The sequence below is a fragment of the Thalassophryne amazonica genome, chromosome 10, assembly GCF_902500255.1.
Source record: "Thalassophryne amazonica chromosome 10, fThaAma1.1, whole genome shotgun sequence".
Classification (NCBI taxonomy): domain Eukaryota; kingdom Metazoa; phylum Chordata; class Actinopteri; order Batrachoidiformes; family Batrachoididae; genus Thalassophryne; species Thalassophryne amazonica.
This window is the reverse complement of record NC_047112.1, coordinates 116148141-116163353: the sequence shown is the minus strand read 5'-3', so window position 1 is coordinate 116163353 and position 15213 is coordinate 116148141. Positions and strand designations below refer to the sequence as shown.

Sequence of the window (15213 nt, the reverse complement as noted above, 5' to 3'; positions counted from 1 at the left end):
CTGTGCTAGGACCAATTTTATTCACTTTATACATGCTTCCCTTAGGCAGTATTATTAGACGGTATTGCTTAAATTTTCATTGTTACACAGATGATACCCAGCTTTATCTATCCATGAAGCCAGAGGACACACACCAATTAGCTAAACTGCAGGATTGTCTTACAGACATAAAGACATGGATGACCTCTAATTTCCTGCTTTTAAACTCAGATAAAACTGAAGTTATTGTACTTGGCCCCACAAATCTTAGAAACATGGTGTCTAACCAGATCCTTACTCTGGATGGCATTACCCTGACCTCTAGTAATACTGTGAGAAATCTTGGAGTCATTTTTGATCAGGATATGTCATTCAAAGTGCATATTAAACAAATATGTAGGACTGCTTTTTTGCATTTACGCAATATCTCTAAAATCAGAAAGGTCTTGTCTCAGAGTGATGCTGAAAAACTAATTCATGCATTTATTTCCTCTAGGCTGGACTATTGTAATTCATTATTATCAGGTTGTCCTAAAAGTTCCCTAAAAAGCCTTCAGTTAATTCAAAATGCTGCAGCTAGAGTACTGACGGGGACTAGAAGGAGAGAGCATATCTCACCCATATTGGCCTCTCTTCATTGGCTTCCTGTTAATTCTAGAATAGAATTTAAAATTCTTCTTCTTACTTATAAGGTTTTGAATAATCAGGTCCCATCTTATCTTAGGGACCTCGTAGTACCATATCACCCCAATAGAGCGCTTCGCTCTCAGACTGCAGGCTTACTTGTAGTTCCTAGGGTTTGTAAGAGTAGAATGGGAGGCAGAGCCTTCAGCTTTCAGGCTCCTCTCCTGTGGAACCAGCTCCCAATTCAGATCAGGGAGACAGACACCCTCTCTACTTTTAAGATTAGGCTTAAAACTTTCCTTTTTGCTAAAGCTTATAGTTAGGGCTGGATCAGGTGACCCTGAACCATCCCTTAGTTATGCTGCTATAGACGTAGACTGCTGGGGGGTTCCCATGATGCACTGTTTCTTTCTCTTTTTGCTCTGTATGCACCACTCTGCATTTAATCATTAGTGATCGATCTCTGCTCCCCTCCACAGCATGTCTTTTTCCTGGTTCTCTCCCTCAGCCCCAACCAGTCCCAGCAGAAGACTGCCCCTCCCTGAGCCTGGTTCTGCTGGAGGTTTCTTCCTGTTAAAAGGGAGTTTTTCCTTCCTACTGTAGCCAAGTGCTTGCTCACAGGGGGTCGTTTTGACCGTTGGGGTTTTACATAATTATTGTATGGCCTTGCCTTACAATATAAAGCGCCTTGGGGCAACTGTTTGTTGTGATTTGGCGCTATATAAAAAAATTGATTGATTGATTGATTGATTGATTGATTTAACCCTTCACGCCCCAGCACTTGTAGACACGGGGTCGGAAGGCAATCTGCTGGACAGCAGATGGGCAAAGGAAGTGGGGCTCCCTCTGGTGGCTCTGCCTTCCCCTGTGAAGGTACGAGCACTAGATGGCACTCTTCTTCCATTAATCACACACCAGACACAGCCAGTGACTTTGGTGGTGTCTGGGAATCACAGGGAGGAGATTGTGTTTTATGTAACACCTTCTACCTCCCGAGTGATTTTGGGTTTTCCATGGGTGTTGAAACACAATTCCCGGATTGATTGGCCGTCTGGGGTTGTGACGCAGTGGAGCGAAACCTGCCACCGGGAGTGTTTAGGATCCTCGGTTCCACCCGGTGAGACAGCTAAGGAGGACGTCAAAGTCCCCCCCAATCTGACGGCGGTGCCATGTGAGTACCACGATCTTGCTGACGTCTTCAGCAAAGATCTGGCACTCGCCCTTCCCCCGCACCGACCGTACGATTGCGCCATTGATTTGATTCCGGGCGCTGAGTACCCGTCCAGCAGGCTGTACAACCTCTCACGTCCGGAACGTGAATCAGTGGAGACCTACATCCGGGACTCCTTAGCTGCCGGGTTGATCCGGAACTCCACCTCCCCGATGGGTGCGGGTTTCTTTTTTGTGGGTAAGAAGGACGGCGGACTCCGTCCATGCATCGATTACAGAGGGCTGAACGAGATCACGGTTCGCAACCGATACCCGTTACCTCTGTTGGATTCGGTGTTCACGCCCCTGCATGGAGCCCAAATATTCACTAAACTTGACCTTAGGAATGCGTACCACCTGGTTCGGATCCGGAAGGGAGACGAGTGGAAGACGGCATTTAACACCCCCTTAGGTCACTTTGAGTACCTGGTCATGCCGTTCGGCCTCACAAACGCCCCCGCGACGTTCCAAGCATTGGTTAATGACGTCTTGCGGGACTTCCTGCACCGGTTTGTCTTCGTGTATCTAGACAACATCCTCATCTTTTCTCCGGACCCTGAGACTCATGTCAAGCATGTACGTCAGGTCCTACAGCGGTTGTTGGAGAACCGGCTGTTTGTGAAGGGCGAGAAGTGCGAGTTCCACCGCACTTCTTTGTCCTTCCTGGGGTTCATAATCTCCTCCAACTCCGTCGCCCCTGATCCGGCCAAGGTTGCGGCGGTGAGAGATTGGCCCCACCCAACAAGCCGTAGGAAGCTGCAACAGTTCCTCGGTTTTGCGAACTTCTACAGGAGGTTCATTAAGGGCTACAGTCAGGTAGTTAGCCCCCTGACAGCCCTGACCTCCACAAAAGTCCCCTTTACCTGGTCGGATCGGTGCGAAGCCGCATTTAGGGAGTTGAAACGCCGGTTCTCGACTGCACCACTTCTGGTGCAGCCCGATCCTACTCGCCAGTTCACAGTGGAAGTGGATGCCTCTGACTCAGGGATAGGAGCCGTGCTGTCCCAGAGCGGGGAGTCCGATAAGGTCCTCCATCCTTGTGCCTATTTTTCCCGCAGGTTGACCCCGGCTGAGAGGAATTATGACGTCGGCAATCGGGAACTCTTGGCGGTGAAGGAGGCTCTTGAGGAGTGGAGACACCTGTTGGAGGGAGCGACGGTGCCCTTCACGGTTTTCACGGACCATCGGAACCTGGAGTACGTCCGGACCGCCAAGCGGTTGAACCCCAGGCAAGCCCGCTGGTCACTGTTCTTCGGACGCTTTGACTTCCAGATTACATACCGCCCCGGGACCAAGAACCAACGGTCGGATGCACTGTCCCGGGTGCATGAAGAGGAAGCCAAGGCCGAGCTGTCAGACCCCCCCAGAGACCATCATCCCTGAGTCCACTGTCGTGGCCACTCTCACCTGGGACGTGGAGAAGACTGTCTGGGAGGCCCTGACACGGAACCCGGACCTGGGAACCGGCCCGAAGAACAAGATGTACGTCCCACCAGAGGCCAGAGCTGCGGTTTTGGACTTCTGTCATGGGTCCAAACTCTCCTGTCATCCCGGAGTGCGCAGGACCATGGCAGTAGTCCAGCAGCGCTTCTGGTGGACGTCTATGGAAGCCGACGTCCGGGACTATGTCCAGGCCTGCACCACCTGTGCCAGGGGCAAGGCGGACCACAAGAGGACCTCAGGACTCCTCCGACCCCTACCGGTGCCTAATCGCCCCTGGTCCCACATCGGCCTGGACTTTGTCACGGGCCTCCCACTGTCCCAGGGCAACACCACCATCTTAACGATAGTGGACCGGTTCTCCAAGGCGGCCCACTTCGTGGCCCTCCCGAAGCTCCCTACGGCCCAGGAGACAGCAGACCTCCTGGTCCACCACGTGGTGCGTCTGCATGGGATACCAGCGGACATCGTCTCAGACCGTGGCCCTCAGTTCTCCTCTCAGGTATGGAGGAGTTTCTGCAAGGAACTGGGGGCCACCGTGAGTCTCTCGTCCGGGTATCACCCTCAGACGAACTGACAGGCAGAGCGGGCCAACCAGGAGTTGGAGCAGGCCCTCCGTTGCGTTACCTCCGCGCACCCGACGGCCTGGAGCACCCATCTGGCCTGGATCGAGTACGCCCACAACAGCCAAGTGTCGTCTGCCACCGGCCTCTCCCCGTTTGAGGTGTGTTTGGGGTACCAGCCCCCATTGTTTCCGCTTGTGGAGGGAGAGGTCGGTGTGCCCTCGGTCCAGGCCCACCTCAGGAGGTGCCGCTGGGTGTGGCGGACCGCCCGTTCTGCCCTGTTGAAGGCCCGGACGAGGGCCAAGGCCCATGCAGACCGCCGGCGTTCCCCGGCCCCTGCATACCAGGAGGTATGGTTGTCAACAAAAGACATCCCGCTCCAAGTGGACTCCCATAAACTGAAAGACAGGTATATTGGACCATTTCCCATCACCAAGGTCCTCAGCCCGGCCACAGTGAAGCTACGGCTACCAGCTTCACTGCGGATCCATCCTGTTTTTCACGTGTCACGGATCAAGCCATACCACACCTCACCGCTCTGCACCGCTGGACCTGCACCGCCTCCTGCCCGGATCATCGACGGGGAGCCGGCATGGACCGTGCGTCGGCTTCTGGACGTCCGTCGCAAGGGTCAGGGCTTCCAGTATCTGGTGGACTGGGAGGGGTATGGCCCCGAGGAACGCTCCTGGGTGAAAAGGAGCTTCATCCTGGACCCGGCCCTCCTGGCCGACTTCTATGCCCGGCACCCGGATTAACCTGGTCGGGCGCCAGGAGGCGCCCGTTGAGGGGGGGGTCCTGTTGTGTGGGCCGCTGAAGAGGAGGTACTGCTGGCCCACCACCACCAGATGGCGCCCTGCTTGGAGTGCGGGCTCCAAGCACAAGAGGGCGTCGGAGCCGCTGGAGGTGACAGCTGTCACCTATCAACACCAGCTGTCACCCATCACCACCACTACAAAGACCGGACTGCAACTCCACCTCCTCGCCGAGAAATCTTCTACCATACAGGTAATTACTTCTCTGCTGAACCTTAATTCGAGTATTAGTCTGATCTCTTTTTGCAGCCGTTTTCCTGGGATGGATACCCTGTCTGCTGAGTTGGCGTTTGGTGTGGACTGCGACGGCTTGGCCTCCCACCCCACCCAGATAAGTGGTTATCTCAGGAGCTGCACGAGTGTGTGATTGGAAGTGGCCACCTTGGGCGCAGGGCTTGGCGGGTCCGGTGTTCTTCGGGTCCGTTGGTGGTGGGGGCTGTGTGGGATCTGGCTCTTCTCGCACCGGACGTCTCCTATCTTCGAGCCTGCCACACGTCACCTTTTGTCGGATTGATATAACGCATATTTGTATCTGTCTGTACTACGTTGTGCACCTTCACAACATTAAATTGTTACTTTTTGGCTATTCCATTGTCCCTTCATTAACGCCCCCTGTTGTGGGTCCGTGTCACGACACTTCCCCAACAACCTTTCAAATGGGACAGCTAACGATGACAGCCTTTAGCTGCTGGGACGCAGCCTCTGTGTCTTTCAGTGTAAAAGCTGGAGAAAATCTGGTGTACTGATGGAGGCATTCAGGGTTCAGTAATCTTAAAATATGTGGAATGAAGGTACGTATTTGGATCAGCATTGCTTCATAGTCTATATATATATATATATATATATATATATATATACATACACTCAACAAAAATATAAATGCAACACTTTTGGTTTTGCTCCCATTTTGTATGAGATGAACTCAAAGATCTAAAACTTTTTCCACATACACAATATCACCATTTCCCTCAAATGTTGTTCACAAACCAGTCTAAATCTGTGATAGTGAGCTGAGATATCCTTTGCTGAGATAATCCATCCCACCTCACAAGATGCTGATTAGACACCATGATTAGTGCACAGGTGTGCCTTAGACTGCCCACAATAAAAGGCCACTCTGAAAGGTGCAGTTTTGTTTTATTGGGGGGGGATACCAGTCAGTATCTGGTGTGACCACCATTTGCCTCATGCAGTGCAACACATCTCCTTCGCATAGAGTTGATCAGGTTGTCAATTGTGGCCAAGAATTGTGTACAGATCCTTGCAACATGGGGCCGTGCATTATCCTGCTGCAACATGAGGTGATGTTCTTGGATGTATGGCACAACAATGGGTCTCAGGATCTCGTCACGGTATCTCTGTGCATTCAAAATGCCATCAATAAAATGCACTTGTGTTCTTCGTCCATAACAGACGCCTGCCCATACCATAACCCCACCGCCACCATGGGCCACTCGATCCACAACAGTGACATCAGAAAACCGCTCACCCACACGACGCCACACATGCTGTCTGCCATCTGCCCTGAACAGTGTGAACCGGGATTCATCCGTGAAGAGAACACCTCTCCAACGTGCCAAACGCCAGCGAATGTGAACATTTGCCCACTCAAGTCGGTTACGACGACGAACTAGAGTCAGGTCGAGACCCTGATGAGGACGACGAGCATGCAGATGAGCTTCCCTGAGACGGTTTCTGACAGTTTGTGCAGAAATTCTTTGGTTATGCAAACCGATTGTTTCAGCAGCTGTCCGAGTGGCTGGTCTCAGACGATCTTGGAGGTGAACATGCTGGATGTGGAAGTCCTGGGCTGGTGTGGTTTCACATGGTCTGCTGTTGTGAGGCTGGTTGGATGTACTGCCAAATTCTCTGAAACGCCTTTGGAGACAGCTTATGGTAGAGAAATGAACATTCAATACACGAGCAACAGCTCTGGTTGACATTCCTGCTGTCAGCATGCCAATTGCACGCTCCCTCAAATCTTGCGACATCTGTGGCATTGTGCAGTGTGAAAAAACTGCACCTTTCAGAGTGGCCTTTTATTGTGGGCAGTCTAAGGCACACCTGTGCACTAATCATGGTGTCTAATCAGCATCTTGATATGGCACACCTGTGAGGTGGGATGGATTATCTCAGCAAAGGAGAAGTGCTCACTATCACAGATTTAGACTGGTTTGTGAACAATATTTGAGGGAAATGGTGATATTGTGTATGTGGAAAAAGTTTTAGATCTTTGAGTTCATCGCATACAAAATGGGAGCAAAACCAAAAGTGTTGCATTTATATTTTTGTTGAGTATATATATATATATATATATATATATATATATATATATATATATATATATATATATATATATATATATATATATATATTGCTTTTTAACAGTGTTTTGTATGTGTTTCTTAGCTTTAAGGCAAAACGTGTACCACTTATCTGGTGCATGGTTTGCAATACTGACGTGCCTCTGTCACAGCCTCCAGGTCCTCCTGAGTGATCCAAAGTTGCGATATGTTGTCCTGGTTCTGTCAGAAAACACTGATTTTATACTATTTTATTTACTGATGGCTTTTGCGGTGTCCAACCTGATACATAGGCACGCGTGAGCTGGCCTGAACGTTGAGATGTAAATTGTGACATGGACTGCCTTTTAAATTTGGAATCTCCTTTGTGTGTAGGTTGCGGTATTATGTGATCATGACCAGCCAGAGAGAGCTCTTCCCCCACCTCACAGCGGACATGCGAAGATTCAAGAAGATTCCTCAGATACACCGTGATCACAGTGAGCTCAGTGGCCAGCTTCACCCAAATCGTTCAGACTCTGTTGGGTCACATAGTGTGGACCAGGACTTGTGGGAGGAAACGTCCTGTGAAGTTGCAGCTGTCACAGTCCCAAATGACGGAAGCGAGATTGACCCGCTTGTGGGATCAGGATGGGGTGGAGCAGAGGCAGAAGGACTGCTGTACCCATCTCCACTGTTCCCCCTGCTCCAGAATGAAGCGGCATGTGCACGCAGGATGATCCAGGCCAGCGTGGAGCAGGCCATGGGCCACTGTCGCCGAGACAACCTGTGGAGGAGGCTGTTCCATGGCGAACATGTGGCACTGGACAAGCTGAAGCTGACCAAGCTGACATTCAGCGAGCTGGAGGAGCTGCTGGACGCTGTGCAGAGCAGTTCAGTGGGAGAAATTGACCCACAGCTGGTAAGTCATCTTTGTAAAATGAGCAAATCTTCAAAATACCCATGGTCCTTATGTTGGACCTCCTGTCACCGGCACACTTTCTTACAATAGCACTGATTAACATTGGATTAGTCATCGTCACAAATTAATGACTTTTTTCAGTGACATATTTCAGAAAACCTTCATGTTTTTGGATCTGAAAACAGCCATCTGCATATTACCAAATACCTTCTGACATCACTGCGGAGGGGCATGGCCTTAAGATAAGACATTATTGATCTCACAGTGAAGAAATTCCAAAAAGTATCAGGAAAATTGAGTCAATGTTTCTTCCCAGATGAGATAATGAAACAAGGAACACCCACGAGTCACATATTAAAAATAATGATACAACTTATAAACGCAGCACATAACTGCTCATGTGGCATGCCGATCAGCAGCATGCACGGCAGAATGCCCACAGGCAGCACATGGGCTGGCATGCTCATCAGCAGCAAACGAGGCGGTGTACCAATCAGCAGCACGCAGGCCAGCATGCCCATAGACAGCAGTGGGTTTGTGTACCCACAGGCCGCACATGGGGCACTATGCCGATCAGCAGCACTTGAAATGGCATGTCCACAGGCGGCACACAGTGTGGCGTCCCCATGGGCAGCACATAGTGCACATTGACCTCACATAATTTGGGCATGTTGCTCTGAAATTAGTGTCATTTATTTCTGAGCTGTGTTGACAAGATTCTGCTTAACCCACATCTATGGTCAGGATTGGTCAAAAAAACTCACGGGTTCTCATGAAACTCAGTGCAAGCCTGGTTCTCACCTGGCAAAATAAGCTATTAGTGTTTTAATAGATTAGCAACAACCAGTGATTTCAGAAGACAACTCACTAATGATGCCGCTCTCCAGTGTTTTTCGTTCTTTTGTGTACGAGCAGATTGTTATGTCTTTTACCTATGCTGAAGTTTCATCTTACCCCAGTGGACACCTTTGAATCATAAAATAAACCACTGTCAGCTCCCTTCAGAGGAACTTATATATATATATATATACACACACACTGTAGAACATGAAACTTCCACAACATGCAAATGGAAAATGGTTTAGTGGGGCCTTTAAACTGTCTGATGGCAGCATGTTGTGTTGTTGTAGGACTGTTTCCTGACCATGAGTCCAGCCTGGTACCAGAGTCTGATCAAAGTCCTGCTGAACCGGTTCCCTCAGAGCTGCAGACATTTTGATGATGGCAGCATTCAGTATTTGGTGAGATCAGTATCATGGGGCCAGTATGCATGTATGAATATGTGGGTGTGGGTGGGTGGGCGTGGGTGTGTGCATGCAAGGCTCCAGCCAGGGCTGCACTAGGACCAAAAAATGGCCCTGGCATTTTTGGGCATGGCTGCCCACCATGATTATTTATGTAATATGTGCAGGCTCGCGACATACAAAAGGATATATGTGCACATTGTGTTTTAAATTAAAATTAAAATAAAGCGCAGCAGCCAACAAGGAAGAAAGTAACCATGTGAAAAACCTGAGGCGCTCTTTCTCTACTCATATAGACTTTCATCTTGGGAGAGACAGCCACAGTGTCACAATAAGCGAAGTGCGCTTCTCAGGCTGCGCGGTGCATTATGGGCAGGCTAAAGTTTTCAGCTACCAACCCACAAGCTATGGCGGCGGAAAGCAGTGAGGAGTGCTGTGATTTGGATCATTTCAACCGCTGGAAAGTTGACTATTTAATGCGTTTTTGTAAGCTCCGCGGATTGCCTGATACAACCAGGACTACGTACAGCAGTGGACAGAAATGGAAAGAAGAGCTGGCTGTGCTTGCGTGTGCTGCATCTGTACAGAAACTACCGTTAGTGCAGACGGAGGAGGAAGAGAGCGCTGCTGTCGAAAATGATCTGTGCTTGTTGATAGTTGGAGTAAAACAAATTTCTGACCCCTTGAAAGCAACTGACGGATGGTTAGACGAAGTCACATTTCTTCTTCTTTCCGTCTTTGTGTGGACTCGGAGGAGCCTTGCAATCGTGTGTTTTCAGCCAACCTTCAAGCCTATAAATTCCGTTCGAGCATTTAAAGCCTTTGAAACAATAAGCACGTAAGCCTTAACTTTTACAGTTCGCTAATGCTACTGTATACAAAATTTAGTGGGAGCAGTGTGAGTGTGGTAGCTGGGATTTTTGCCCCCGTTTGACCCACGCATGCGCAGATGCGATGCGCACTTCGCTTATTCCCATCTTGATGTGAAAGTGGATGTCAAGAAACATGGCTAGAGATGTCTTTCAGTGATTAAATTTAGGAGAACTGGTCACAAAAAAAAATCATTTCCTTTAACACCATACTGATATGCTGGCAATATCACCCAAGTCATCCAGAGGCATACATTTTTAACTTATCGTTCAAATTTTAACCAGACTAATTTTGGACAAGTTATTTAAAATTACTGTCATGTCTGAAGTTTTATGAAGTGAAAATATCAGATATACGAGGTCTGTTAGAAAAGTATCGGACCTTTTTATTTTTTCAAAAACCATATGGATTTGAATCACGTGTGATTGCATCAGACAAGCTTAAACCTTCGTGCGCTTGCGTGAGTTTTTTCACGCGGTGGAGCCGCTCCTCTGTCCATGACAAAAACTGGACGCTGTCTTGATCCAGTATGTCGTCTGACTAGCACAGGAATTGTGAAAAGACATGGACATCAGCACTTTTTCTGCACATTAAGACAGACATGTGGAAGAGTTCCGCGCGTCGCGGTGGAGCTGCATGGTGCAAAGCAACACCGTGATGAAGCCTCACAGGACATGTTGGGGCATGTCCAGCTCATGCACAATCACAATCGGATAATCACACTTCTGAAAAGCAACCGTAATCCGTCTGAATGCCACCTGAAAGCCGTCCTGTGAGACCAACACGGAGGTGGTTTTGTCCCGCGTCATGAACCGCTCCGTGGCACATCCCTCCACTTTTCTTCCCATGAAAAAAACTCCTGTAACAGTGGAATGTGCCGAAAAAGTCTTGATGTCCATGTCTTCTGCCTTTTTGTGAAAGTCAGATGAGGTCCCGGATCAACAAAGCCTTCACGTTGGAAATGATCTGGTTGTTTCAGCGGGGTCTGAGCCTGTCAATCGGCGCTCGGAGCGTGGCGCGCTCTCAGCAGTTGCGGGCCGTCCTTAAAGCGGCAGTAACACTCCTTAATCTGTATAATCCCCATAAAATCGTCCCTGAAAGCAATATTAATTTTCTGAACGGTGTCCACCTGGAGGTCTCTCACAGTTTCTGGAAAAAAATTGATGCAGCAAAGCTCCAAATCGTTCAGACATTTATTCGCAATAAAGAAACGACGAGAGGGTGGACCAGTGCTCACACAAAGCCTGCTCACAGGCAAATGACGCAACCGACAGGCATGAAAAACTCACGCATGTGCACGAAGGTTCAAGCTTGTCTGATGTAATCACACGTGATTCAAATCATATGGTTTTTGAAAAAAATAAAAAGGTCGGATACTTTTCTAACAGACCTCGTATGTCCAATCCAATCCACTTTATTTATATAGCACATTTAAACAACAGAACAGTTTCCAAAGTGCTGCACATAAAAATGATTATACAACTATACAAAACAATAAACCAACTCAGATACTAATAAATAAATAAACATAAAAACAGTAAAACAATAAATAAATAAAACACTGGACCAAAGACAACAGAGGACCATACAACTCATGCAGAGCTAAAAGCCAGAGAATAAAAGTGGGTCTTCAGACGAGACTTAAAACACTCCACTGTGAGGGCTGTTCGAACGTGGAGAGGCAGAGTGTTCCAGAATCTGGGCCCAGCCACAGAGAAGGCCCTGTTCCCCCTGGTCTTAAGTCTCGTGCTAGGCACCACAAGCTGGAGCTGGCCCTCAGACCTCAGAGCGCGCACTTGGGAGTAAATTTGGAGGAGGTCTACAATATATTGTGGGGCCAGTCCATTTAAAGCTTTAAAAACAAATAATAAAATTTTAAATTCAATTCTAAAATTAACAGGGAGCCAGTGCAAAGACGCAAGAATGGGTGTAATATGTTCATGTTTTTTGCTCCCAGTTAAGAGGTGTGCAGCAGCGTTCTAGTTTTAGTTTTAGAGTAATGTGCTAATTTTTAAGGTTTTAGTGAGCACATACTGTGCCCAGCAGTGCATTATGGGTAGCATAGGGTAATCTCAGTCAGTTCACGACAGGACAAATGCATTTCAGACACTCTGTTCAGGCTCCACGGACAACAGAATTAAACTCTAGTGCCTAAAACTCTTGTGAATATATTCTCTGGGTTTATAGATGTTATTGTATTTGCATTTGTTAAATTCCACGCATCGTAAATGTAGCAGACACGGATTATCTGGAATTTTGTTTAGGCAAGTTTTCAAGGTCTCTACTGCCATCTACTGGCCAGTAGTGTTCATGGCAGTTCATAGCAGTATTCGTTCTGAAGCTGGGCAGACAGTGTATGATATTTTAATCACTGTACTCGGTTTCAGTTCAAACTGTACAACAGAACCGTACGGTGTAAAAGTTCAGAGCGCACGATTTATGTTCTCACACACGTACGTTCAAAAACCACAGGTCAGACACGTGTTTCCAGAAGCAAAACATAAGCTTTTTTTCAGACTTAATTTACAAAAACTCTCGATGGGAGACATCAAAGTTTAAAAACAAAACAAAACAAAAAAAACATTACAAGACAGGTCTGCGGTGTTTGCACATGCACAGTGCAAGCGGTTGGACGCTTGTTGCTCTTCAGCAGCAGGATACCCTCACGACGGCCGACCAGAATAATATCAAACAGGTTTGATTTTCATTCGACCATACGATCAGTGATCAGGAGGTGGTCGTGAGATGTTAAACGCAGCTTGTTACTCCATGTATACTACACGATGCAGGACGTGCGATTAACCTGAAACTCGGTCCAAAAAATTCTTGCACGAATGAAAAATCATCTGAAAAAGGGCCAAAACTTGCACAGTGTAAAGCCAACATTTATGTGTCAAGACAATATTGAGTGCACGTTTTACAATATAATAAAACGTGCGCACGGCACTGATAAAACGTGCGCACATTCTCTCCACATGCAAAACATTTTGCGATGTCACTTCCAGGGCTCCGTAAAAATGCCTGTTTTTACAAATAAAAAATGGAATATTTTACAAAAGCACATTTATCTGTAACACACGACACATCACATTAACATACTGGCTTACATAATGAATGACAGAACCAATCAGTGTTTAGCAGAGGCACTTTTACCCAGAATCCTTTGCGATCTGTATATGTTTGTTACAAAACCTCAGAATTAGTGCATTATTCAACATTCATAGATATATGTTATATTTTAACTTTGTACAAATGACAGAATTGACATTAATGGAGTTATTCTATCAGTATTCCCACCAAACTGTAAGTCAGCATGACTTTATTTTCCAAGACCTCCGTCTGACCGGAGCGTTGTGATTGGCAGAGAGCTGGGCTTTGTGGCTGCTCTCAGCTTGCTTCTGTGCTGGACGCCGTGTAGTAAACAAGAGCTTCCAGCAGGGGGCAGGATGTTCAGACATAGAAGTGTGGGCTCATTGTTTGGGTCCTTTATTGCTTTTGATGCTTCCAAAAGCGATCGTGGTGTTAAAACTCAAATTCAGCTTGTTAGTAGATGCAAATGTACCACAGACAATACTGGAATTTATTGGTTATCTGTAACTTCCGATACATTTTTGGGTGGTTTATTTTTGGGTGGCTTGTTCTGGGAGATCATTTCACAGAACAGGGGCACGATAAGAGAAAGCTCTATGACCCGCAGACTTCTTATTCACCCTAGGGACACAAAATAGTCCTGCACCCTGAGAACGTAAAGCCCGGGCCAGTACGTAAGGTTTAATTAGGTCAGCTAGGTAGGGAGGTGCCAGTCCATGAATAATTTTATAGGTTAGTAGCAGAACCTTAAAATCTGATCTCACTGGGACAGGACGCCAGTGAAGAGACGCCAAAATGGGTGTAATGTTGTCAAACTTTCTGCTTCGTGTCAAAAGTCTGGCTGCAGCATTCTGAACCAATTATGGAGACCCCTAATGCTGGACTGTGGTAAACCAGAAAATAGAACATTGCAGTAGTCCAATGTAGAAGAGATGAACGCATGGATATAGGGTCTCAGCATCAGCCATAGACAGGATGGGACGAATCTTCACTATATTTCGCAGATGGAAGAAAGCAGTCCTAGTAATATTTCTAATATGGAGACCAAAGGACAACGAAGGATCAAAAATTACCCCAAGGTTTCTCACTTTGTCAGTGTGACGTATGACACACGAGCCTAGGCTGAGTGTTAACTGGTCAAATTGATGCCGATGTCTCACTGGACCAAGAACCATCATTTCAGTCTTTTCAGAGTTTAAAAGTAGGAAGTTTCTAGACATCCAACTTCTCACTGCTGCAAGGCAATCTTCTAAGGATTTTATGTGAACTAGGGTAAAGGTAATCCCAAAACGCCGCAATATGTGCCCAAGGGGTGCTGTATAAAGGGAGAAAAGCAGGGGGCCTAAGACAGATCCCTGAGGAACCCCAAATTTCATGTCACTAAGGTTAGAGGTAGTGTTACTGTACAAAACACAGTGAGAACGACTGGTCAAGTATGACGTCAGCCATGCAAGGGCACTCCCAGTAATCCCAAAATGATTTTCCAGCCTATCAAGTAGAATATGATGATCCACTGTATCAAATGCAGCACTGAGATCTAACAAGCAACAGAACCGTAGTGGTGTCCGAATCCATTGTAAGCAGAAGATCATTCACTACTTTAGTGAGAGCCGTCTGTGGAATGATATTTTCTAAAAGCAGACTGCAGCGGCTCAAAGAGATTATTCTCAGTAAGATAGTCTGCGAGCTGCTTTGAAACCACTTTTTCCAGAATTTTAGAGCAAAATGATAGATTTGATATCGGCCGATAGTTTTTCAATACACTACGGTCAAGATTAGGTTTCTTAAGTAATGGTTTAATCACTGCAGATTTGAAACATTTAGGAACAGATCCAGAAGTTAAACATTTATTTTTATGTTTGTTTTATGTAAACGTGAGAATCACAGTCTGTCTCTCCGTTATTTTCAATGGGAGCTGCTCTGAGCGACAATCGCTTCCTGATCATGTCGTTCTGGAGGAAAGTGAAGTTTCCTCTTTAACGTCTTGATTATTGTTCTTTACAACACTGTTTGCCCTCTTTGTTCCAGACTAATATATATAATATGTCTGAAATTCGGTTTGCATTTATTCAATTCCACGCAGATTAAACGTAACAGACACAGATTATTTGTTATAATTGTTTTAGCAAGTTTTCAGGATATCATGCAGCGGTCTCTTATTAACGTGATGAAAAGCAT

The 15213-nt window shown here is 46.9% G+C and overlaps 1 protein-coding gene across 1 annotated transcript in view; it reads left to right on the top strand.

The window, feature by feature from the left end:
- szt2 (SZT2 subunit of KICSTOR complex) overlaps nucleotides 1-15213 on the top strand; it is a 701839-nt gene that overhangs the window by 686142 nt on the left and 484 nt on the right. The window contains 2 exon segments of the mRNA XM_034179252.1: nucleotides 7306-7831; nucleotides 8962-9072. Coding sequence (XP_034035143.1) covers nucleotides 7306-7831; nucleotides 8962-9072 — 637 coding nt within the window.